Source organism: Anarrhichthys ocellatus, unplaced genomic scaffold (assembly GCF_004355925.1).
Source record: "Anarrhichthys ocellatus isolate YVR2014 unplaced genomic scaffold, GSC_Weel_1.0 scaffold25, whole genome shotgun sequence".
In the NCBI taxonomy this organism is placed as follows: Eukaryota; Metazoa; Chordata; class Actinopteri; order Perciformes; family Anarhichadidae; genus Anarrhichthys; species Anarrhichthys ocellatus.
Genome location: NW_022280055.1, coordinates 3513634 through 3536579, shown reverse-complemented (window position 1 = coordinate 3536579; position 22946 = coordinate 3513634). Strand labels below are relative to the sequence as shown.

General features: G+C 40.8%; 2 protein-coding genes across 3 annotated transcripts; one reads left to right on the top strand and one right to left on the bottom strand.

Moving 5' to 3' along the window:
• Positions 1-1153: 1153 nt before the first annotated feature.
• Positions 1154-17246, bottom strand: ttc13 (tetratricopeptide repeat domain 13). 2 transcript variants are annotated; one of them, XM_031861560.1, is made up of 23 exons: positions 16879-17246; positions 15646-15740; positions 14168-14243; positions 13991-14061; positions 13755-13820; positions 12851-12943; positions 11435-11551; positions 11232-11342; positions 9601-9683; positions 9309-9450; positions 8859-9033; positions 8299-8455; positions 7649-7779; positions 7423-7555; positions 6634-6726; positions 6309-6392; positions 5883-5967; positions 5425-5534; positions 4881-5016; positions 3846-3925; positions 3076-3154; positions 2098-2177; positions 1154-2011 (listed from the first exon to the last, which is right to left on the bottom strand). In XM_031861560.1, the coding sequence occupies exons 1-23, from the start codon at positions 17045-17047 to the stop codon at positions 1897-1899; spliced, it is 2481 nt and encodes an 826-aa protein (XP_031717420.1). In that variant the 5' UTR covers positions 17048-17246; the 3' UTR covers positions 1154-1896. The 2 variants fall into 2 exon arrangements, with proteins under 2 accessions (XP_031717420.1, XP_031717421.1); XM_031861561.1 differs by having other exon boundaries at positions 5425-5531.
• Positions 17247-17758: 512 nt separating this feature from the next.
• Positions 17759-22056, top strand: arv1 (ARV1 fatty acid homeostasis modulator). The gene is made up of 5 exons (XM_031861562.1): positions 17759-17887; positions 18300-18419; positions 19035-19188; positions 19902-20126; positions 21421-22056. Exons 1-5 carry the CDS (start codon positions 17792-17794, stop codon positions 21546-21548), a joined length of 723 nt encoding a protein of 240 aa, XP_031717422.1. The 5' UTR covers positions 17759-17791; the 3' UTR covers positions 21549-22056.
• The last annotated feature ends 890 nt before the right edge of the window (positions 22057-22946 follow it).

The window sequence follows — 22946 nt, the reverse complement described above, 5'->3', positions numbered from 1 at the left end:
TCACCAGCTAAGTAATCCAAAGAAAAACCAGAGACGTGTGTGAGACACGGATGGCATCTGATGCAGGCTAAAGGAATGATAGGAAGACGATAACAGTGTGTGGTGTGCTTTTACCCCCATCTATAATTAATCCTCAACAAGATCCAACGGTCAGAGATGTCAGAGAACATTCAGGAGTCTTTTCATTTATTTGTGCACGTTTGGATTTTGACTTACTTTAAAAAGAAAAAGGTACTATTTCAAATCCCACTACTATAGAACAACCAGGCTGCCTTTACTTTGTTATTCACTTTGATATGAGACATGTTACTGAATGCAGCTTATTATGCTTATTGTTAAAGTCTCTCCGCCACAGTTCATAGCTAGATTAGGACATGAAGTTTTGTCTCTTTTCATAAACCTTCCAGTCATCAATTCTACAGAAATAAATAATTTATTTTTTACTCAGCCTGGTCCAAGTTTTTTTTATCCCAAATGTATTCAATTTATGACATAAAACTCAGGATAAACCACATCAGTCACTTTCGTTTTCTGTTGATCAAATAATCAATTAACTGACAAATCTTTGAGAACTTTACGTCACAAAAAGTATCTCTCTGAAAAAATCTCTGACTGTTGCTTTCATACTAGTTCAGCAGCCAACCCATCTAAACACCAACCCTTTATTGGTCACGTTGAAAGAGAGCGGGGGTTCATTATACCCGATAAGAGCAAGTGACACTTCCTGTAAGTTTCAAGAAAACTAAATAAGAAGAGACTGCTTCAAGTATCCAGAGTGGAATTCAATAGCCCTGAAGGTTTTCAAAATGTCCCAAGACTCCTTCTCTGCTGATAGGCTGGACCGTGTGTGTGTGTGTTTAAAAAATAAGTTTTTAAGTGCCAATTACAAACTTCAATATTAACCAAAAATGGTTTTAGATTCCAGACAGCAAAGTAACATCCAAGTTAAAGTTCCAGGTAATCTAAAGCTAAAGATTTAACCATGACTATGCAACATAAGATTGGTCATACTGTCTGCTTTTGGGAGTTTCAGGTTTGGTGATGCCTATGAAGCAGAGAAAAAGACAGGGTGGACAGAATCGCTTCTGCATTTCAAACTGTGATACAATTGTTCTCTGTCATCTTCTCCAAACAGAGTGTCGAAAAAAAAAAATAAATAAATAAATAAATCAGCATTTGCTGTACCTGAACCAAAGTCTGATTCAATAATCAACTTCATGAACATGACTAAATGTGTTCTGTGAAGTGAAATTCTAATACGAAACAAATTAAAAACGGGAAGATAAAATAAAAAGTCAGCCAGGATGTTGACGGTTGACTGCTGCAGTTGGAACGACACATTCTGAACTGGATATGAACTTCTAGGTTCTCGAGATAAAATGAAATTTCCGAACTATGCCGTTAACACAAGGAGTGACAGTTTGCCGTGGTGCTCAAGTAGAGACAGGAATGGTTTCAGAACAATTATAGTACTGCTAGCAAAGTCAAACTTCAGGTTTTGTGACAACGTTGGCCTACATTGCATTTATCCATATAGGTGTTGCCAGAATTTTAACTTATATAATTTCAGAGGTAAGTGTGACGGAGGATGACAGAGAACAGAGCAGGACTTGGAGGTAATTTGACACCAAAATAAGATCAATTGCAGCGTTCCCCCAAACAAATAACCCTCTTCACAAAGGAAAATCCTCTTTAACATAATGTTTTGAATTTGTATCAATATCACCTCAGTCCAATTTAAAAATTAAACAATTACCAGTAAAGCCAGAGAAGCTTTTGGAGAACTCGATCCAGTTTGGTTCGGGGTGCAGAAGGCGACGGCCCCTTTTCTTCTGCCCATTGTAGAAGCTTTATTAAGACTTAATAATCAGACTTGTCTCCCGTGTAGAAGTTGTGTTAGGACTTCTTTGGACAGTGCGAAGACGAGTCTGTGTTGAGAACCTCAATCATCGTTCTGGTGGACGGGAAGGTCTCCGCTACAGACGGAAGACTCTGGTACCAACTTGGTAAACTGTCGAGGAAGAAAAAGCGTGAAACGATAAGAGTCGAGCCAAGAAGAGGAATAACAGACAAAAAGGACATGTTTCGTCTTCCTACCTCTTGAGATTCATCCAGTTCTTTGCTGTTTTACTGAAGCTGTCTGGACTGGGTGTGGTCATGGCCTCAAAATCCACCAGCTGGAACAATATTCAACAACCACAGTTTAGAGCAGGGCTTCCCAAACGATTCACACTTAAGGCCCACTTCTGATTGTTACCAAAAAAACATAACATGCAAGATAACAAATGAAAGTTATTTAAAGGGCGTAGCTGTAGGACGTACGTCAGGGAGGCGTTTTAGGTTAATCGGGGTATGCGCAGCATGTAAAAGGGAAAAGCCTCTAACATTTTTTAAATGAAATCCTCTTTTGAACCTCACTAGCAGCAATATGTCTGCAAGAAGGCTTAAAACATGGTGCTTTTCTTTATCTGGATGTTCTCTTGTTTCATCCAAGTCAAATGATTTTATTCATTCGTTAAGATCCAGAAATCACCAGACATCCTTTAGCCGAGCAAACAGAAACCTGGACTTTAGGAGGACACTCGACAAGCTTCCTGGCTGAAAATAAAGTTGACCTTTGCTGAACTTTTCATGAGCTGATCAGATTTCTTTTTTTCTGCCTCGTCTGTCGAACAATGTGTCTGCTCGGCAGGAACGACATAAGTGAGATTTCAGCCAAGCATCTTCTTCAATAGGGCCGGAATAGATGTGTACGAAACAATACGAGGCTTTGTGTCTATCAATGGAGCAGATGGCAGACTCCTGTGTAATGTGCACCTCTCATTTGAACACAATAACAAAAAAAGGAGGTAGTGATAGTCTTTTACATACAGTTTTTTCCCCTCAGACATTCACACATTGTTGGCCGTATCAAGCTGTTATGGGAGCTTTTTGTTATTCACACATTTTCCGTAAATGTTGCTTACAGTTTTATTCAGATAAAGACGTTAAAAGTGGTTTTTAAAACATGTCGTTACTTAGAGAAATGTCACTCCGTCGGACCCATTGAGAGTCGGAAAGGTCAATTATGTTTACCTTTCCTTTCGGGATCCTGCCGATGACCTCTTTTCCACTGGCCATCAGCGCACCCATCACGACTGAGTAGGCCACCACACTGAGGAGAAGCAGATGAGACACTAGCGTCATAACAGTACTGCACGTTAAAGGTAGAACATGCTGTCCTTCGAGCATTAATCATGCTCACACCCTCTAACACTTGCAGCCTGGCAGGCTTCATCTCCAGAAATAAAAGAAAAGAAAAGAATTTGTAGGACTTGTTTGGAAGCACACCGCGGCTCAACGAGGGGAACAATGATTGCCAGCGGGTGAAAGCCAACCGCAGAATCACTCTCGTTTGGCGTATTGCCTCACTATATTTGGCCTATTTTCAGCGCTGTGTCTGCCAGCTTCCTTTGGATGCATGCTCACAATCTGGCACCTGGTCGCTACATTTGTTTTTGTTTTCTTCCTGCATTTGACGCCCAGAACAATGCAAAATGTAAAGAGGAGGATGAAATACAGGCAGAGGGCCGAGTGTCTGCAGATACAGACGCCATCACACACATCTAGTGGGTCATAAGTGAGGAAAATCATACTCATTCTGCCTTTCATGTCAACCGTTAACTGTTGTCATTTTGTCAAAGGTGATCTCATTCAAAACGAAAAACTAAAATGGCACTTACTCGCACAATAACATGCCACAGCACATCCCAGAAGAACACACATTTTCTTTGTCCCATGGGTTATAAATTATGACACATTAAAACCGTACGCCTGCACGAGGGCTGTTTTGACGTGGAAATTACCTGGATCCTCTGGAGAGGGGCATGAGGTTGCAGAAGTAATACACCAAGGAGAGGATCAGGTTACACACGGCATCTGCATCCTAAAAGAACAAAAAGTCATCACAGAGTCAACTGTTATGACAGAAACTAGCCCGGAGCAAGAGATGTCCTGTGTTCATTTTGTTCCAGGTATCCGTTTCAGAACAGAGTCGATAACCTTGTTTAGTTGGTACAACAATAGGGACATTGTTGTCGAAGAGAACTGAGCTCGCGTTGAACAGAACAGACTTTCAAGTCAGAATGCTACTTTAACAGTTTGATCGTCTTTCTCGAAAGTCTAAACGTCTGTTTGTCACTGTCTGAAAGTCATCTACAGCAGCCAGCTGGAGAATACATTCTGCTTTAATCCCGTAAAAGGGATCTATTTGTAAAATGACTGATATTCTCCAGAGAATTCATCAAATTCCCTCCCCAGTTCGCCTTTCAAGAAAACTGAAATCTGGGATATTGGTGCAGAGGGGGAATAAGAATGAGAGAAGAGGAGATCGTCAGATGCTGAGGGGGAACTGGGGAACTGCTGTGCTGACTGATGACTTGAAATTAAGTGAAATATTTAACGCAAATACTTTAAAACAGTTCAGTTCACTGTTTTTCTGTTTCAATAAACCATGCAGAATAATTTGAAGGAGTAACTGCAACACGGGCTGCCACCAATTATTTTCCCTTTTAATTTATTATTCTTAAAATGTCATTAAATATTTAAAATATGTTTATTAACTATAGACTATATAATTCTGCCTCCACCCCAACACAACTGAGGTGAATGGAAGTTTGTTTGCAGCATTGAAAAAACAACATCCTGGTAACTCTGGATAATCTGCTGCTAACTGTTTTCATCCGGATCCTTTTTCTACTTTAGACAATAATATATAAAGCTTCATGTCATGTCACAAGTCACTGTATTGAACATGATTCTGCTTTCTATTACGTATGGAATGCTAAAGTCATGCCCATGAACCAAAAAAGCTTCCCGTTAACTGCAAAGATAAATCTTACCCCTAGTTCCGTGGACAGCATTAATGCCTTTCCTTTGGCGGTGAGGTCTTTGTAGATGGACTCTATCTCTGACTGGTACTGCTGCGTCCGCTCCTCTGTCGTCTGAGTCTCTACTGAGAATAACATGTTGCCCACCCTACGACACAGAAAACAGTTCACCAGAGCAAATGAATAATCACTTCATCTCCGATGCTAAGATGCTGATTAAACAGCATGATGATTACCCAGGTGCGCCTTGGGCAGGTCCCAATAAAAAGTCTAAAATGTGCAGTTTTATCTTGAAAAAGGCCATTTATTAGGCTCTGGACTATGGATTTCACATGACTAGGGGAATAGATTTGCTTTCTTTGATCACACAGGAGTGAGCAGTTGCTCTCTCAAGTCGATTATGACGACGGACTACTGTCAGGTCACGAATCAGGTGATGACGAGCTTCCCTGGGACGGTTTCTGATAGTTTGTGCAGAAATTCAAAAAGAAATTTCAGAAAACTTCAGAAAAAAAAAAAAAAAGGCCAAATACGGCAGGCCGTCGTTTCATCGTACCTGTCTCCAGTGATCGTGATGGTGAAACCGTCGTACTCTTTCCCAGAATCCTTCACGCTCGGCACTTTGGAGTTGACCGTGAAGCCATCTCTGGTTTTACTATTGAACTGCTTCAAGAAATAAAAAACAGGCAAACAACCACTCTGGGTTTTCACTGCTGAACGGCTACAGGACATAAAACAACACAAAACATATTGTGCCAGCTTCAGAAGTCTCTCACAGTAAAACATTTAACAAACTTTAGTTCATTTTTAATAACTTGGAAACAACAGCAGACAACAATGTCAACTCACGGTCCACTTACTTATTTCCAAAGCAACTTATCACGTCATAAGTAAGTGGACCTTGAGTGGATTGTGTTATATCTAAACTTTAATCCAGTGTATTTAGACATGCACGCATCGTCTTTATCTCTATTTACTTCCCTCCCCACTAATAATCCAGATTTCCATCCTTACCTTCATTATAGGAAGCAGATCTTCTACTTTATTCACATTTTCAAGAGCCAGACGGACGTCTAAGAGCCCTCTGGGGTTGTACGCCCTGAGACGCAAAGCAGGAACTTGTTAATTAAAGAAGCAGCGAGTAAACAGAGGAGCGAGGAAACTGATGAAGAATAAATATTCATTTATATATTTGTGAGAAACACTTCCTCAACACTCTCATGCTCAATGAATAAAGCCTGGGGGAAACAATAACTCTGCCTTGTAGGCAGCGTACAGTAGGCAAGCCTATTTACATGACCGCAGTCATGCGGTGCTAGCCACAGTTCTTTCATTCAAGTTTTTCAATGAATGCAAAAGACAGAAACAGAATAGAAAGAGCGGAAAAGTGTTTTTAAGTCACTGAAGATGGAAACTGGATGAAGTCATGGAGTAATTTACCCGTGGTACACCAGTATTCTGTCTTTGATAAAGTCGAGGATGTTGTCAAAGTACGCCAAGTACCTGATGTTGATAATCTGTCCCCTGAAGCAAAAAAAAAAAGAAAAAAGGATTTCAACATGCTGCCAAAAAAAGGCGACTTTTGTATGAAGAAGTGCTTTCGGTGAGCTCGTCAGAGTCAAGGCTACTGTGAGAAGTGGGTCGTATTACAAGGATTTTAAATATTCGCACTACGGAGCTGAGAAAAGGCCCAAAGCAAAGCCACGTTGAAACTCTATTTGCTCACGAGAGCGACCGTCACGGTCCTCGGGGGCCAAGTTGTTACCTGATGAGATTGATGTGATTGTTGAAGCCTCGACTGAGACTCCGGGCAGGCATCTGGTCTAACCACAAAACTGGCTGGTCTGGATCCGCGATCCTACGAACACAGGAAAAGCCCCGTTAGTCTCTCAACACTGAAATCCAATCAGCTAAGGACCGAAGTGTCAGAAGGACAGAGGAAAAGTTTCGTCAACTCTGTGTCTGTATTTGGTTTGTTTCATTTCATGCTACAAGCAAACGACTGAGGTGAACACAAGTGATTGAAATATAACCGTTTAAAGAGGTTTTAGTGACCGACTGCTCAGTTCTCTGAGCTTTAATACAACTGTTCTGATGAATATGAGCTTCAGTCTAGACTTCTTTTGTTATGCAAGAAAACAAATGGGTAGCTATCACGTATCAACATCTGTATTCTGTTTTTTGCTTTATTCACGTGTGTTTTAGGGTTATTTCCTGAAGATGGTTAGGATTCCAAAGTTGCTCCTGAGCAGAACTTAGTTTCTCTTGGAATAAGACTTATTTTTAGGAGGTTTCCTTTGGTCATTGCTCTCATCTCGCCAAACCAAACGAACAGTTGGATGCTTTCAGAGTGAATAAATTGTGTCTTCAGTCACTGTATTATACCACCCATTGATGCTGAGCTATAGAGTTCATTACAACACAGATTACTTGCATTTTTCCAAAGACAAAATATGCAAAACATCTTTAACATTACGTTACGTTTAACCCCCACACCCGGTATATACATCTGGGTTTGAATTCCTTTTTTTACACATTTGTGACAGGTCCTCACCTCCTCCATTTCACAGCTATATCGAACATGTCTCTCCACTGCATTTGCCTGGTTTTGCCGTTGACTCGCACTTTGGAGTTGCTCCACGTTCGTTGCATGGCCTGCATCACCTCCAGGGTTGCTAAACCCATGGCTAAAAAAGTACAATTCATTTTTTTTTTTTTTTTTTACTGCTGCTGTGAATACTTAAAACATCTTCATGAACTGCAGCACTCATCAGTGGTACCTCTGTGTATTCTCCTGTTGGGTAAGAAACCAGGAGTGTCGTACTGCATTAGCGCCCCCAGGTGGTCGGCTGAGCAGATCAGCTTTTGAACTTCACTGCTGTAGCTCTCAAAGTTCTGCGGCAGCACGTCCCTGCAAAGCACAAAACATGGGAAGATGCAGAGGATGAACTTCGTCAAAGCTTATCATGAAGCGTGCAGGTTGTTGTTGTCTTTTTCTGGACTGTACTGTGGCTACCTGTCAACCTTCTGAAATGTCTTTATGAAACAAGTTCTAGTTTGCTGACAAAGGAATAAAAGGTTCTGCCTGAAGGACACTGGAGCTATCATGCCTTATAAAAAAAAAAAAGACGTCAGATGTTAGCTTTCTACCATAAAACACTGTTCGCCTCAGCTCTGGGCTCGCAACAAACGACGGCTCTGGAAATCAGGGTAATGATGGATGCTGATTTCTCAGACTTCCTGAGGATGACACACTCACTACACAGGTGAATTGCAGGACACTATATTAACATCAAATAAAACCAAGAAAATGTATGAATCTTAGATATTACAATATCAAAGCCCATTCACATCTATAACAATAACTACAGTTTTGATCAGAGTAATTGCTCCAGGTGTGAATCAGCTGTAACGGACCCATCACACCTACTTGATATGAGGCTGCAGGCCGGGCTGTTCTTCATAGTCTTCTATTAGAAAAGGCAGGTTCTTGGCCCAGTGGTTCTTAAAGTTCCCTGGTAAGTCCTGGTCCACGTTGTACTCGACTACTGGGATGTCAAGGTGGGAGTGCAGGTAGCGAGAGTACTCTGGTAGGAAACCAAGGCGGGGCAAAATATCAAAATGGCCTGAACTGATTTATTTTAGAAATGGAGGTTTTAGCTAATGTTGCTGTCATTACCTTCATTGTGCATAATTTATTAATTTAGAAATTCAAACAAACTCCTGCATCAAAAGGTACTAAAAACAAATCGGAACCAGCCAGCCAATCAAAACTAAGAGTTTTAAGGGGCTGTGGTGTAAACTCTGATAAAACTCTCATGAAATAAAATAAACTTTAATCTGAGTACTCGTTACAAAAACATTTGAATAGAGTGGGATGTTCTCGATAGTTTACTTGCACAGGATTCATTGTGTGAATGAAAGCGGAGCAACAAAACATCTGACTGTGTCCATTATGGTATCTGGTGTTTGCATGCATGCGACACCGACCTCTGAGGTATTTAACTTTGAGGTATTCGGAGCTGGCCTTCTGCCCCAGCAGAGGGTCGTTCAACATGACTTTAGTCTGAGCTTTGATGCCCTCGTAGAACTGTCCCATCGCCACGTGACTCAACCCCTTCATGTACTGACACACCTCGTTGTAGGGTTCCAACTGAAGACACCTCTGGAGGACCAATAAGAGGAGAGAGATTCAAAGAAAGCAAAAACAGAAGACGGTAAGAAGGGTTGGACTGCTGAAGTTTGCAGGACATATGTTATGTACACAGTTTAAGGTTGATGAACTTATAAGCTTTCATTTGTGTTACTCACTAACTAACTCAGGCCATCAAATAAGTTTAAATCTGCTGATTAAATGAGTAAGAATATGTTGTATAATTCCATACAATCGTTACAGAGGACCGAGCTAATTTAATTCTACTGTGGATCCCCACCCCCCACCTTGAAGTTGCCTATGGCCTCCTGCAGCGAGCCGTGGTGGTACAGCATCATGCCTCGGAGCTGCAGAGACTGGATGTGGTTCTGGTTCAACATGAGGGCTTTCTGGAAGCTCTCCATCGCTGACTCAAAATCACCCAGCTCTCTAGAAAGAGGAAGCAGAGACACCAAGAGAGCGACAGTGCACATGTTGTCAGTGAGACGGATTATTGAAATACAAAAAGGAACATATTGTGTTTAAACGTTGGGTAAAAACAAGATGTGATGTGACCAGTGAATGCCAATATGGCTGTACCTGTAGGCCTGTCCAAGGCTCTTATAGGCGTCTATGAAGTCGGACTTCAACTTCAGCGCCTCTTTGAATGTCTCTATGGCTTCCTGACGACAGAAAACCCAACAACCGTTCAGAGAGGCAACACAAGAGGAACTTGCACAACATGGGGATGGACCTAAAATTCAGACTCAGCGGAGTGTTCACACCTTGTATCAGATATATATTCAGAGTGTGTCTACAAACCGTGTCTCTCTTTCGATATCGCAGCATAAAAGAACGTTTAGTGTAGATAACGTTTTTCTCGTGAACAGGGAAGTGTGCTCCTCCTCGGCCATGCAAACAAAGGGCATATTCACACTAATTTCCTCGCAGCTTTTACTGATAAAAAAAGCAGATTGTGCAATGTTGGCTTTGTTGAGGACAAGCTGCAGCAGATTCCACTGTCACAAAGCAGCTCTTCTTATGTCCAACTCTCACACTCAGAGTACATGATCCTACTACTCCTTATGACGATGAGAGTACCTGTATCCGAGTATCAAATGTACTACTGGCTCCATTGTCGGTATATTCAGAGTGTTGCTATTGCTTACAGTTAACTTGTCTGTAGGTACTGCACAGGGTTTCCCCCTTAAAATTGGTCAGCAGAGGTGATAAACACAACCAAAGAAAAAAACCTACCCACATGACTAACTTAAAACACCGCAACTGAAAAGTATTGCAGCTGAAAAACCCGCAGCTGCAGACACTGCTCTACACTCCGCTCAATCTGACATCAATTAATCAAAGTGTGAGAAACACTATGGATGTTGAACCTTGGTCCACTACAGAGTAACAACACGATTAAGAGTTAAGCCATATCATATCTAGAAGTTTCATGTTTTAAAAAAGGCAGAAGTAGAGACATCTTGACTTTTAACTCTCCTCACGGTGCATGGAGCATTGCTTTCTGATTTACTGCCTCCACGACAAGCAGATACAGGAAACTGGTGTGAAACACGGCATCTTCTCCCTACTGAGAGGTCTGCTAAAAATAACAACTCTGTGGTGGTAACCTCTGAAAACAAAAATCAACCCAGACTTGCAGTCCCTCCCAGAGCAGGATGCTCGATCTACTTTGCAGCTGGTCATAGGCGATTAAAATGAGTATACAATTTGTAATTAAGTCTTTGCATGCCCCACCAGGAGCTTCAATATGGTGTATGTCCTTGTCCTTTATCTCATTTCAACGTTTCCCTTATTTCTGCATGTTGCAGACATAATAAGACTCAATTCCCACCATCAAATACCCAACATGTTCTAAAAGAAGTGGTTTGGTTTAAAGTAATTTCCCCCGAGATCTATGTCTCTAAGCACCAAAAACGGTACGCTATGTTTTGAGCAGCAGTAAAAACAAAACAAAAAAAAGGCCTCTTGTCATGTTGACAACTCAAAGGAAGCTTCCAGTATTTGACACTGAAGAAACAAATGTGGATAGAAAGCATAAATGTGGTGCAGATTATGTACTAGAATCCCTCCAAATAAGCAAAAAAAAAAGTTAAAAGCTATTTAAAAAGTTTGGTTTTAATTAATTTTCAAGAAGCAAAACATACACAACCAAATTACCAGATTTACGCTTAAAAACAGACAAAAAGAGGAGACAGTGAGCAACGTACCTTGAGCATTCCTCTGTGGAAGAAGGTGAGGCCTTTATACAGCATGGCAATAGGCTGATTCTTCTTCAGCTCTAAAGACTGCTGGAAGTCTTCCATAGCTGCCACATAGTCCTGATGGGAAGGCAAAGCACAGGGTCAGCAAATAGAAGCATGAAGGCCCGCAGCGTACACATTGCACATACGGGACATTTGACAATCCAAACCTCTGAAATGAAGAGCAGGGTTCCTCTGTGTCTGTAGAGACGGGCTGAGGGCTGCAGCTGGATGGCTTTGGTCAGGTCACCCAGAGCCTCACTGATACGACCCAGAGGGGACAGGATCTGAAGACGCACACGCACAAACAAATGGAAGGATGAAGTCCCAGCACGCACTTAAAAACACATTCGGATAATTATGTCTTTTCATTTGATTCTTGGCGAAATAGTTTTTGCAAGGAAATTGCTTTTCCTGCAGATTAGTAAAAGCTGGTTGGATCATTCCAGCTGAGAAGGAGTTTGTGATCTTTTCCTTTAAAGTGAAACACACTGACTTACAGATGAAAAGAAAAAGCACAGAAACACTGCATGTGATCCACTATTTATGGTTGATATTCAATCGTGCAGGATTTCCTCTTAGAGAAAGGACTATAAAGATTATTCTTCTGCTGGAAAAGGTGGAGTGAGTATTCCTTTCAAAGTGAACCTAAACATTTTTGTTTTAACAATAACAGGAATAATCTTCTTGAAATAGGATTTAAGGAATAAGCAAAACTCAGCTTATTAACTTGGCCTTTGTGTTGCACAATGTTGTTCTTAATGAGTTCAATAAAATGCAACTAAATGACATAAAGTGACATGAGGTCTCAGTGGACCGGATTGTGTAGCAACACTTGTGTGACTTGCGTTTCAGCCCGATTACACCAGAGATGTATTCAAGTGGTTACAGCTGACAAAGAGGAAACAGCCTATAAAAAAAAAAAAAAAATCCTCAGAATGAAACCTCGGGGAGGAGACGTTTTCTCAAACAGGCAGCGTGATTCCTCAAACACTCTGGTGAAATACAAAAACCACGTGACTTCACGCTTGTGTGTCTGAATATTACTGGCTGTACAGATCTAGACGTCTCTCTACAACTGAATATTTACAACTTTTTCACAATCTGAATTTTTTTTTCTGTTTCCTGTGCACGTGAATAAAGCCACACAGATGTAAGGTTTAGCCAATGTTAAAACTGCACCCAAAGTGTAACTGAACATCTCACATACGCCATCTTGGACGTATGTGACCTCCTCCTTCTCCGTGCCTCTATGTTCTCAGTGAACATACTGTGTTTTTGCTTCACAACAACTTCTGACTGCATCAGAAATAAACGTGTGCGAATCACATGTCTCGAGAAGCCGGTGACGCTTCGCTGACCAGACGTCTAACCATAAAATTGATTGGATGTGGTGGAGATTAATGATCACTTCCAACTTATGAACGGTATAGAACGTTAGCATTGGAAATTGATCAGCTAAACGAGCTCCATTGTAGCACTTGAAATCTCCTCTAAAAAACATAATTTTTCATACTTTTGAAGGAGCTTCAGAGGCCATGACCCATAATCAAGAGTAACTCCCGCGTTTAACAGTGTCTCTGTACCTCTGCTCTCTGTTCGTAGACCTCTGGCCAGTTAGGCTCCAGGGTGATGACTCTGTTGAGCTCGTACAACGCCAAGTCAGCATTCTTTATGTCCTAGCGTGGAGACAGAAGAAAGGGAGGGGCAGTTACATTTTGTTGAAACAAACCTTGACATATAGTGAACAAAACTAGGAGCCACCAGCAAGTAGAAAAACTGCTGCGCGGCCGTTCCTCTGAGGGCATACTCATAGATCTCATAACCGCAGAGTCCTGGCAGATTGGATCAGCATTCATTAAATGACACACTGAGTTATTCTGCGTTTACCTGAAACTGCTGCTGTCGCCAAAATCCAGGATGAATGAGAAAATGCATAAAGACAACAACTCCCTATGCTGCCAAATTGTTTTAAATCGAATTGTGGCACGTGCATGAATAGGAATATACCAATTAAACGAAGGGTTTTCTTCAGCAAACTCAACTTTTAATGCAAATAAAAGAAGTCGATCAATTGAGAGAAGACACACAGAAGTATGAGTCCTCTGCTATGAATCATCTGATAAACCTTGACTACAGCGCCGTAGTGAATGGTGTGCGTCTCTCGTAAATAATCGAGCAGCAACATTTATTTTTGAAAAGAAACCCTTCATATCTTAATGAGGACAATAATCATAACTTAACTTCAGCCATAACTTCATTATTTAGTTTATGACATTGTAAAAGGCTGCTCCAAATTAATGTGGCACATTCCAAGAGTATTTTAATGTAAAGTGAGTGAATAAAATGTCTTTCTATTGCACATTTCAAAGCCAGAGGGCGCTTCACAAGTGCAGACAAATTACAGCAGAGTAAACCACAACAATAGTTTCAGGGTATTCCCAAACATCGAGAGGTAAAAGAAACAACACACACACAAAAATCACTCACCTGCAGACTTTTCTTCCCGTAAGCTATCCCTCTCCCATAGATGGCACTGACCAGCTCTGGGTCGCCCTTTAATTAAAGTCAAAACACGTCTTCATTTAATATTCATATTTTTGGCTTCAGCAAAAAGAAAGCAAGTTGTGTTTTGAGTCTAGGTTGAAGGGACGTAGATGGTGACAAAATGTCAAAAGTGAGGCAATAATAAAACATGATGCATTGAGAGTGAACATTGCAAACACCTGTAATAAGAGTGAGAAGTGTTTGATGGCTTCGTCATAGAGGCCGTTGCCTATCAGAACGTAGCCTATAGCTGCAAAGACAGAGCAACAGATGATGAGTAACTGGGAAAACTTGGCAAGAACCATTTGAATCAGTTCAGCATGACTTCGGTTTGTATTTAGAACAGGCAAACTTACCAAGTTCTTCGTTTGTGTTGTGGTTATCTACAGGGAAGGGGATTTTTTTCTGTTCTATAAACAACTTTGCCTGGTTCTGTGAGAGGTGGAGACAAGATAAAACAAACGACAACACGTATAGGTGAAAAGGGAGACGCACATCAAGAGACAGCGCTGACATGCAAAGCTCAGAAAAAAAAGATAAAAATAATGGTTTCCTGTTTGAAGCCAGTGGCAAAATGGAGCAGAAACACAGAATAACATGCAAGTTTCAAAGGTGGACAAACTAAAAAGTTTCACAATCAACTGACATTTTGCCCTAAAATAACTATATTTAATATATTTGTAAAGTGGGGAAATGCTGTAAAACCTTGGTTTTGGTGAGTTAAAAAGAGGATAAACAAGCGCTCCAGCAGCTCTCAAGGTTACACTGAACAATTAAGCCCCAGAGATCAGAGAATGAAATGCTTTCAAATGTCAAAGTCCTTCACTACTGCCGAGCCAAATTCCTGTGAAGCAATAAATATTCTGTGTGTGAAGCAAAAGGCTCCTTCTCTTTCTCGCAGTCTCACATTGTATTTACTGCATCCTCCTAAATGGAGAACGGCAGCATGACATAAACCATTACAGGATGCAAATTTGACAGCAGGCAAATGTTGCTGTGGCAGCATTTTAGGTTTTAAAAAAAACAGCAACAAGACAAAGCGACAAGACAAAAACGTGCCACATACATATCTTCAGATAGCCCTACGTAACAAGTACCAGCAGCAACTTCATCAGAATGAAGAACTCACTTACTGCCATGAGGTCAAAAGCTAGAGGTCTCATTTCTTAACTGTAAATCAGACACAACACAGGCTTTGAGAACAATTTACGAACTACTGAAGGCCCACAATTTGGTGCTTTTAGACCTCCTTCAAAGTAAATGGGAAACAGATTTGGATGAACTGTGCAAACATGGCAAAAGATAATAAAATGAATCTTCTTCTTTTTGAAAGATCTTAGGCGTGCAGTTATTCAATTCAAATTGTTTTTGTAAGAATGAAACTGCTCTGAACTTGTATGTGGAGGTGTACTCGGGGTGTGTATCACTGTATTGTGTCATTACACAGTACTGGGTAATAAATCACCATGCTTATTAATCTCTTCAATATAAGAGCAACAAAGAGACTGTCATAACTGTCTTTTGGCTCAACATGTGACAATGTCAAACTAAGACTTCAGGAATGCGTATCAAGTTAAAGCATAAGCAAAACTTAATGTTTCACCAATAAATTGGAGTAAATTCATCAATAATAGAAAATAGGGTTTGTCACTCATTTCACAAATAAAGGATTAGAGAGCTTGTCACACAGAAATTTAGCACATAGCGCAGTGTTGTGCTATTTTGATAAAAACAAGCTTTTTGTGGCTCGACTAGAAGCAACTCATGGATCTGTGTGTGTGTGTGTGTGTGTGTGTGTGTGTGTGTGTGTGTGTGTGTGTGTGTGAGATCTCACCAGGATCTTCTCTGCGTTAAGTGAGAAGACTGACTCACAGGGTGGGTTGCTTCCCTCCTCACAGTCTGGGTCTTCCAACTGTAAAATGGAGGAATCTGAAAAGACAAATGTTATTAGCATTTCATATTACTGAGCACAATAATGAATATTAGAATGTATTGTGTTGCACTCAGCTTTGTTAAGACTCTATTACATTACCACACAAAGACAACAACTCTTTGATATTAATACAAGCTAAACTGAGCATGCTGGTTGCCTAGGAGGCAGGAAAGTTGCATCAAAATCGGTCAGAATGTGTGTAACACTTGGGCTAAAACACGCAAGAAGCCATGAACGTTGCTATTGTGCTTTACAATATATTAGAAATCACTAAGAATATCTCCTCAGTTCAGCACACATGCATCAGTCATCTGAGCTTGTTTAACCAGTTCATTTCTCTTTGTCCTCCTCCACAACACACCTGTACAACCAGGGAGGTGACGCCTCATGCTTCCCTCGAATGGACTCGAACAATCTCTCACTGAACTCATCTTTCAACATCTTTGAATTATCCGATCCACAACTGCAATACAACTTTACAGTGTAATTTGCACTATGTCCACCTCACACGTATTTGTATGTTACAGTCAATTATCCCACTTTTTATTGAAAGTAATTGTTGATGAGTATTGTATAGTTGTTTTGCTCTATCTATATATACACAGTGGGGAACAGTGTGCCCTAAAAGCTGAGATTTGATAAGAAATAAGATCTATATAGTTGGGTGCATAAGTTGTAACATTAGGCAGATGGACAGCAACCACCAGAAGCTACTTGCCTAATCAGAAGAATGTTTCAGTTCTGCGATTCTGCTCTCGAGCAAGGCAACACCACAATGATGTAACAGCTATCTTTTTGAATGGAGCTTGGTGTTGACCTCTTGGGGTAAGCTAAGAGATGCAGTTTATAAGTGAGTTTTTGTTGAGTTTCCTGACTGTTATGTGCACATTAATATACTCTCCCTCCTGTGTTACTACTCTCTTTCTCGTATCTTTTGGTTTGAAATCCCATTTAACCTCTACGGCAGTAAGAACAAGAGCTTATCTCAGTTATCTCCCCCCCGGGCTTTCACTGCTTGTTGTGATTAGCTCATCTTGACGTTAGCGTACAAACAGTTAAGCTAGCCGGGTTCCACGGTGACAGTTGAATCGGGGAAGACGTGGCAAAGTAACAGCGAAAAAGAGAGACTTTTACCGCAGTCAGCCGCGTACTCTTCCCATTCGGACAGCGAGCTGCATCCCTGCTTGTGGAGCTCATTGTTGAACAAAGTGAGAGTGGAGAAATACTCGGAGGAGAAGATTGTCCGGCACAGGTACAGCATTGAGAGCGCTACCACAACAACAGTCCGACCGGCAGGGGCCATGTTTTGCTACATGTGTGACGCCAGAGAGAGCGGAAGCTGCTGCAGTTCGATCAAAACCGAACGAACCACGCCCCCCTCATCACGCGCGAGTATGCGGGATGCGAAGAAGAAGACTAGAGCCGGAGAGGACGATTAAACTGCATTTCCCAACATACTCTGCTGCTGTCAAACCGGTCCCTCCAGTTTGAGCCGTCCTTAATGTACAGAGCGGGACAAACAAAAACTGTTTCCGTGTATAACTTTCAAATTAAAACTAAACTTGACTACTTTTAGTGTAACTGTTTTAATGAGATACGTTGGCAAATAATTTAATAAAATAAATCGTTTACTGTCGTGTATATATAATAATATAGTATAAGAAAGCGAAATATATTCCTTACCAAAGAATAGAGTGAGTCTCTTTTCGCAAGCAATGCATTAAATAAGATCCTATTGATTGTAGAATGTATCTTTAAATTGTAATTTAATTGTAAACTTTTACAGTACTTTTTTCTGTTGTCTTACTTTGATTATTTCAACTGTTATGCACCACAACACATACACAAAAAAATCCCTTAGGCCTATTTGTGAAAACCTATTTCGATGATTGATATGATTTGGAACGTTTGGAATATAACAGATGCAATTGTGGACTTTTATTTTGAAGACGGGACTGTATGTAAAAGTCTTACTTCCGCTGTGGTACAGTCTATGCTCACACGCTCGCGGTGTTTTGTAGTCAGCTAGCAGTTTACAGGGCGAAGAATGGGGAAAGATGACTTTAGATGTGTTGAATGTAACGAAACGGCACTGGAGTTACACAGGGATTACAGTAACGGGATCCTGAAGACAACAATATGTGTGCGTTAACTGTTAACTTCTTGGATTTGAGTACTATTTATTATGAAAATGCTAGCTAACAATGTTTGCCTCAAAGATGAAACAGCTAGGTTAAGTTAACGTAGATCTCATGTTACTCATTTCTGAAACTAAAGTACAAAAACTAAAGATACAAACGTAAAAACGTTTGTATCTGTATTTGGCTAACACAAGTTGGACAACATGCCTGAACACTCTTCTATAAATGATTAAGATAATTTCCTAAACATGATCGTGTCAATGCCTTAACAGCAATGTGGAGATTTCAGATGAGTACGTCAGTATCTGTACTAGCTGGAGTTCACGTTACGTGTGTGTGTGTGTGTGTGTGTGTGTGTGTGTGTGTGTGTGTGTGTGCGTGTGTGTGTGCGTGCGTGCGTGCGTGCATCTCCAGGAGTCGTGCCAGAAGCCAGTGGACAAGTACATTGAATATGACCCAGTTATCATCCTGATTGATGCCATTTTGTGCAAGACGCAGGCTTTCAGACACATTTTGTTCAACACAACCTTGAATGTAAGTCAACTAGTTCTCTTGCACGTGCACAAACAATAGTATATATATAACTGTGTGTGTGTGTGTGTGTGTTAATTACAGGCCTTTTGATGAACACTTCAGTTAAAAGTCAAAAGTGGTGGAAGTACATTAACTGAAGTACTGTACTTAAATACAAATGTGAGGTACTTCACTTGAGTATTTTCATTTTATGTTACTTTATACTTCTACTTCACTACATTGCAGATACTAATATTGTACTTTTTACTCCTCTACATTTGCTTTAGTTACCTTTCAGGTTACATTTCTCAGATCCTTCCTCTCGAGTAAATACCATGTATATCCAAATATGGTAATCCAGATTTTTTTACTAAACTGAAGGATGAAGCGTTCCTTTATGTGTTAAAAATATTCTCCTTCTCCTTAATTTAATCCAAGCGTCTTGGATCAGCTAGAAAATGAAGTGTCGCCAATCTGAAAGCTGTTTTTCTGAGCTTTTCTGACTTTTACTTGTAGTGTAATACTGTGCTATAAGCATAGTACTTCTACCTCAATAAGGGATCTGAATACTGCTTCCATCACTGGCGTTCAGGTATACTTCATGTGTGTGTTTGTACATCTTCTTCACCCCTCCAGATCCACTGGAAGTTGTGTGTGTTCTGCCTGCTGTGCGAGGCTTACCTCAGGTGGTCCCTGCTCCACGGCTCCGAGCAGAGCACTGACCCTGCTGACATCATCAGGTACACCAAGGAATGGGAGTTCTACGGCATGTTTGGACTGGCCGCCCTCGGTAAGACGATGAAACCGGAGCTCCATTACACGTCTGTTATTGTTTGTATCGACTTACTCAAGTTCTGTCCTTAAGTACATGTGTTAGTTGAGCTGCAACATTATAGATTATTCTGGTGTACAGCGATTTCTCATATACTAGATGTTGTGGCTCGCTGCTATTAACCTCACGATGTCATCTTACGTGTATCGTACAGTTTCTTTTAACTGCCAAGGTGCAAAAACTGGTACCTGTGGCACAGTTATAGAAATCAAAAATATAATCTTTTGACCAGGAAAGCTAAACCATAAGCACATTGTCTGCTTCACATTAAGTTTGAAATTCGAAAAAACACTTGTTTTTACCAAACAAAAGTCCAAAAGCAACATATTTAATTTACAATTATATAAAACAGAGAAAAGCAGCAAATGTTCTCATTTGAGAAGCTGGAACCAGAGAATATTTCAGCTTGATAAAAGCTTGACTTAATTGGCTTAAAAACTGTTGAATTTTCTGTCAGTCAGCTAATCATTTCAGCACCATCCTGGAGTCCAGCGCCCTCTATAGGATAAACAATAGAAATGACAAATCCCCTAAATGTTGCTTTTGTAGGTAAAGGCTGAATCTTGCTGACCCACGGAGGAGGCTGCAGTCCATCTGTTATTGTCCTAGAGAATACTGCATCCCTTAATACATCTCTATGTGTCTGACATGTCTGTCTGTCGGTGGCGTAGAGCTGGCGGCGTTCTTCGGTGGCGTGCTGTGCTTCCTGTGGGTGGTGGTGGGGCGTCTGCGCGGCGGGACCCTCGAGCTCAGCCTGCTCCTTAGAGCCCTGCTGCTGTCCTGCTACGGCAAGGTCCTCCTCATCCCCGCTGTCATCTGGGAGCACGACCACTCGCCGCTCTGTCTGGGCCTCATCAAGCTGTTTGTGCTCACGTCCAACTCACAGGCTATCAGAGGTAAGAGGACGTGTCGGTTTGAGGGCCTGTTCTCTAACACCGATGTTATCCAGCCAGGAAGATAGAAGATAGACAGATAGAAGCTAATGTTTTCAAGCACTTGCCCCACGGGAATTTAAACGTATGTAAAAACAATTGAGAAAAGGCAATTGAAGGTAACTTAACACAGCCCTCTTAACTGGAATGAACATATGTAATTATTTCTTTAGGCAGTTCTTTGATGAAATAAACACACAAAACAAAAGACATGTGCAGATATGTTGTACCAATATTCAACATATTGAACTTACTGTAAATTAGAGCTTTTCCATAAATGTTTTTTCTTATTGTGGATAATTCGAAACAGCTGTACGCCTTTATAGAACATTAAAAGAGCGTTTTAGCAAATCCTTTAACGCAGATTTTACACAATGTTTTATTATAATAGTCATGGTCAATGTTACATTACTGATGACGCTCAAATTTGTTTAAAAAGACCAAATCTGTAAATATAAAACACATCATTGTTGTAGTGGATTTATGTCAATCTCAATCTCATCTTTATTTATTTAAAGATACACACACTACTGACCAAGAAAATACCTGAGAGAATTCTGAGAGAAATTAGGATTCATTTTTTAATTTGAACGGATAGGTAGACCCTTAAACTGTACCTTGTTAGACACATCAGGGATTCATTCTTCTTTTAAAGCACCAGCAGGTGGCAACTAACGCTCTCTTAGTTTAACCCCCCCCACTCCTGGTGCTGCTCCTCTACATAGAACCCCGACACATCGGAAATAAATACATCACATAACACAACAGTCCACGTTTCTTATCTTGTATAATTATTTCTTAATCTGCTCTTTGTATTTAGCAGCTCGCCTGTGAGCAGCAAACAATGACACGTTGTGGAGTGATTTAAGGTCTGCTGCTCTGATGGGGACAGTCTGTACGTCACATTCAGGAAGAACTAATTAGAGTGTGTCTGATGCCAAGTGCAACGAAGTAATGAATTCAGTCTTTTCACTGCTTTATTTTTAGTCTTTTCGATATCATATTGCGTCTTGTTTTCTACTGTACGTACCAGTTGGCAACAAGGTGCTTGTTGAAGGTTTAAAAACTGAACTTCTCACAAGAGACTTTTTTCTTTGTATGAGATCAGATTTTTTTTTAGACGTACTTTGATTAACATGAAAACCTTCTTTGTAAAAAAGTAAGCGTCTCATCCGTCTCTCTCTCTCTCTCTCTCTTTCTCTCTCTCTCTCTCTCTCTCTCTCTCTCTCTCTCTCTCTCTCCTCCATCTCTTCTCCAGTGATCCTGAACAGCAGCAGACGTCTGTCGCTGATGGCCGTGTGTTTAGGCCTGCTGTCGGAGACCTGCGTGGCTCAGGCCTGTAAAAAGCTTCCATGGAGCGGCCAGGACCTGTTGACATTTCAATGAATGTGAGGCTAAATGTCGGTTATCGCAGGAAGTAAACAAGCGGTCGCGGACGCCACAACCTGTGCCAGAGAGAAGCAGTTTTTGAATGAACACTCTGCACACGGGGCTGGAAGAAGGAATGTTTTTGAAGTGTTTTTGCTCCACAAAGCCGGCTGTCAAACAGAGACAGAGAGCAGCAGAAGAGATTTTTTTTGTACTCTTTATAGAGAAAAAGATCCGTCTTCATTTTGGAAGGATGTCGAGGAGTCGCTGTTTTTCTTTCCGATTCTAAGTAGACAATGAGCGCTCTAGACCCCCAGTGAGATATTTATTTGATTTGATTACTTTATTGAGACGGACACACAGAGAGGAGCTCCAGCACGTCCCCTGATCTAAATCACCGTTTCTCATTGCCACTCTGTACGATTTACACAAACACAGACCCCTAGGTTGTAATTTGACAATAACTACCGGTACTTCTCTGTTTGGACAGGACCCAGACGACAGTCTTCACATTCTCTGGCTCATTGGTGAAATGCTTATCTTAACTCACACGCATACACAGAAACACACACACACACACGCACACAGGTTGAATTGTGAGAATGGAATGGGGGTAAGTGGATAAATAAAGCAGACATATTTGACTTTCCCTTTATTTATTGCCACGTTAAAAACGTATACGTGTCATTGTGATGAATGAGGGACGGCTGATGTTTAAAGTTCAAAAACGTTTGACTGGATTTGGATTTTTGCATCAGTCATTATCTTAATGTAAGTAATCAACTGGGATATATATTTTTTTACACTAATGTATGGAATTTTAAACCTGGCTTTATCCAATGTTCAGATTTGTGTTCTGGAAATGTGAGCAAATCAGCACATATTTAATAATATAATGCCTCCTTTATTGTATTTAAACATTCATACAGAAAACTTTTAATACAAAAAATAATTGTCTTAATGTAAGTAATCAACTGGGGCAGTTTTATGCTGATATCTTATCAGTTTGAATTTAAACCCTATTCACCTGCAGTGTCTCCCCTTAAGGCAGGGTCAGCCATGAGTCAAATCCTTTGACACTAAACTGCAGCAGGTATCTCGCCAGATCTGACTTAAAGTAATCATTGTGAAGCATGTGGCTAAAGTTTACAAAACCTCCTCACACTGTCCCTGGAATGTATTTGTCTGTAAACGGACCAGCGTTCAATCAGTAAAACAAACGTCTGAAAGCAGACCGCGGGTCAGTGGAATGAGGGGAATTCATCCACTGCACTTACCTGCAGTATGAAGGGACAGCTGAACCCCCAGCAGTCTTTGCAGGAGTCGAGTCGTTGTTATGAACCGCTGCGAGGCCGGACACGCGACGAGAGGCGAGGCTGAATCCTTCCTGAACAAAACCATCTGCTGACAGAGTCG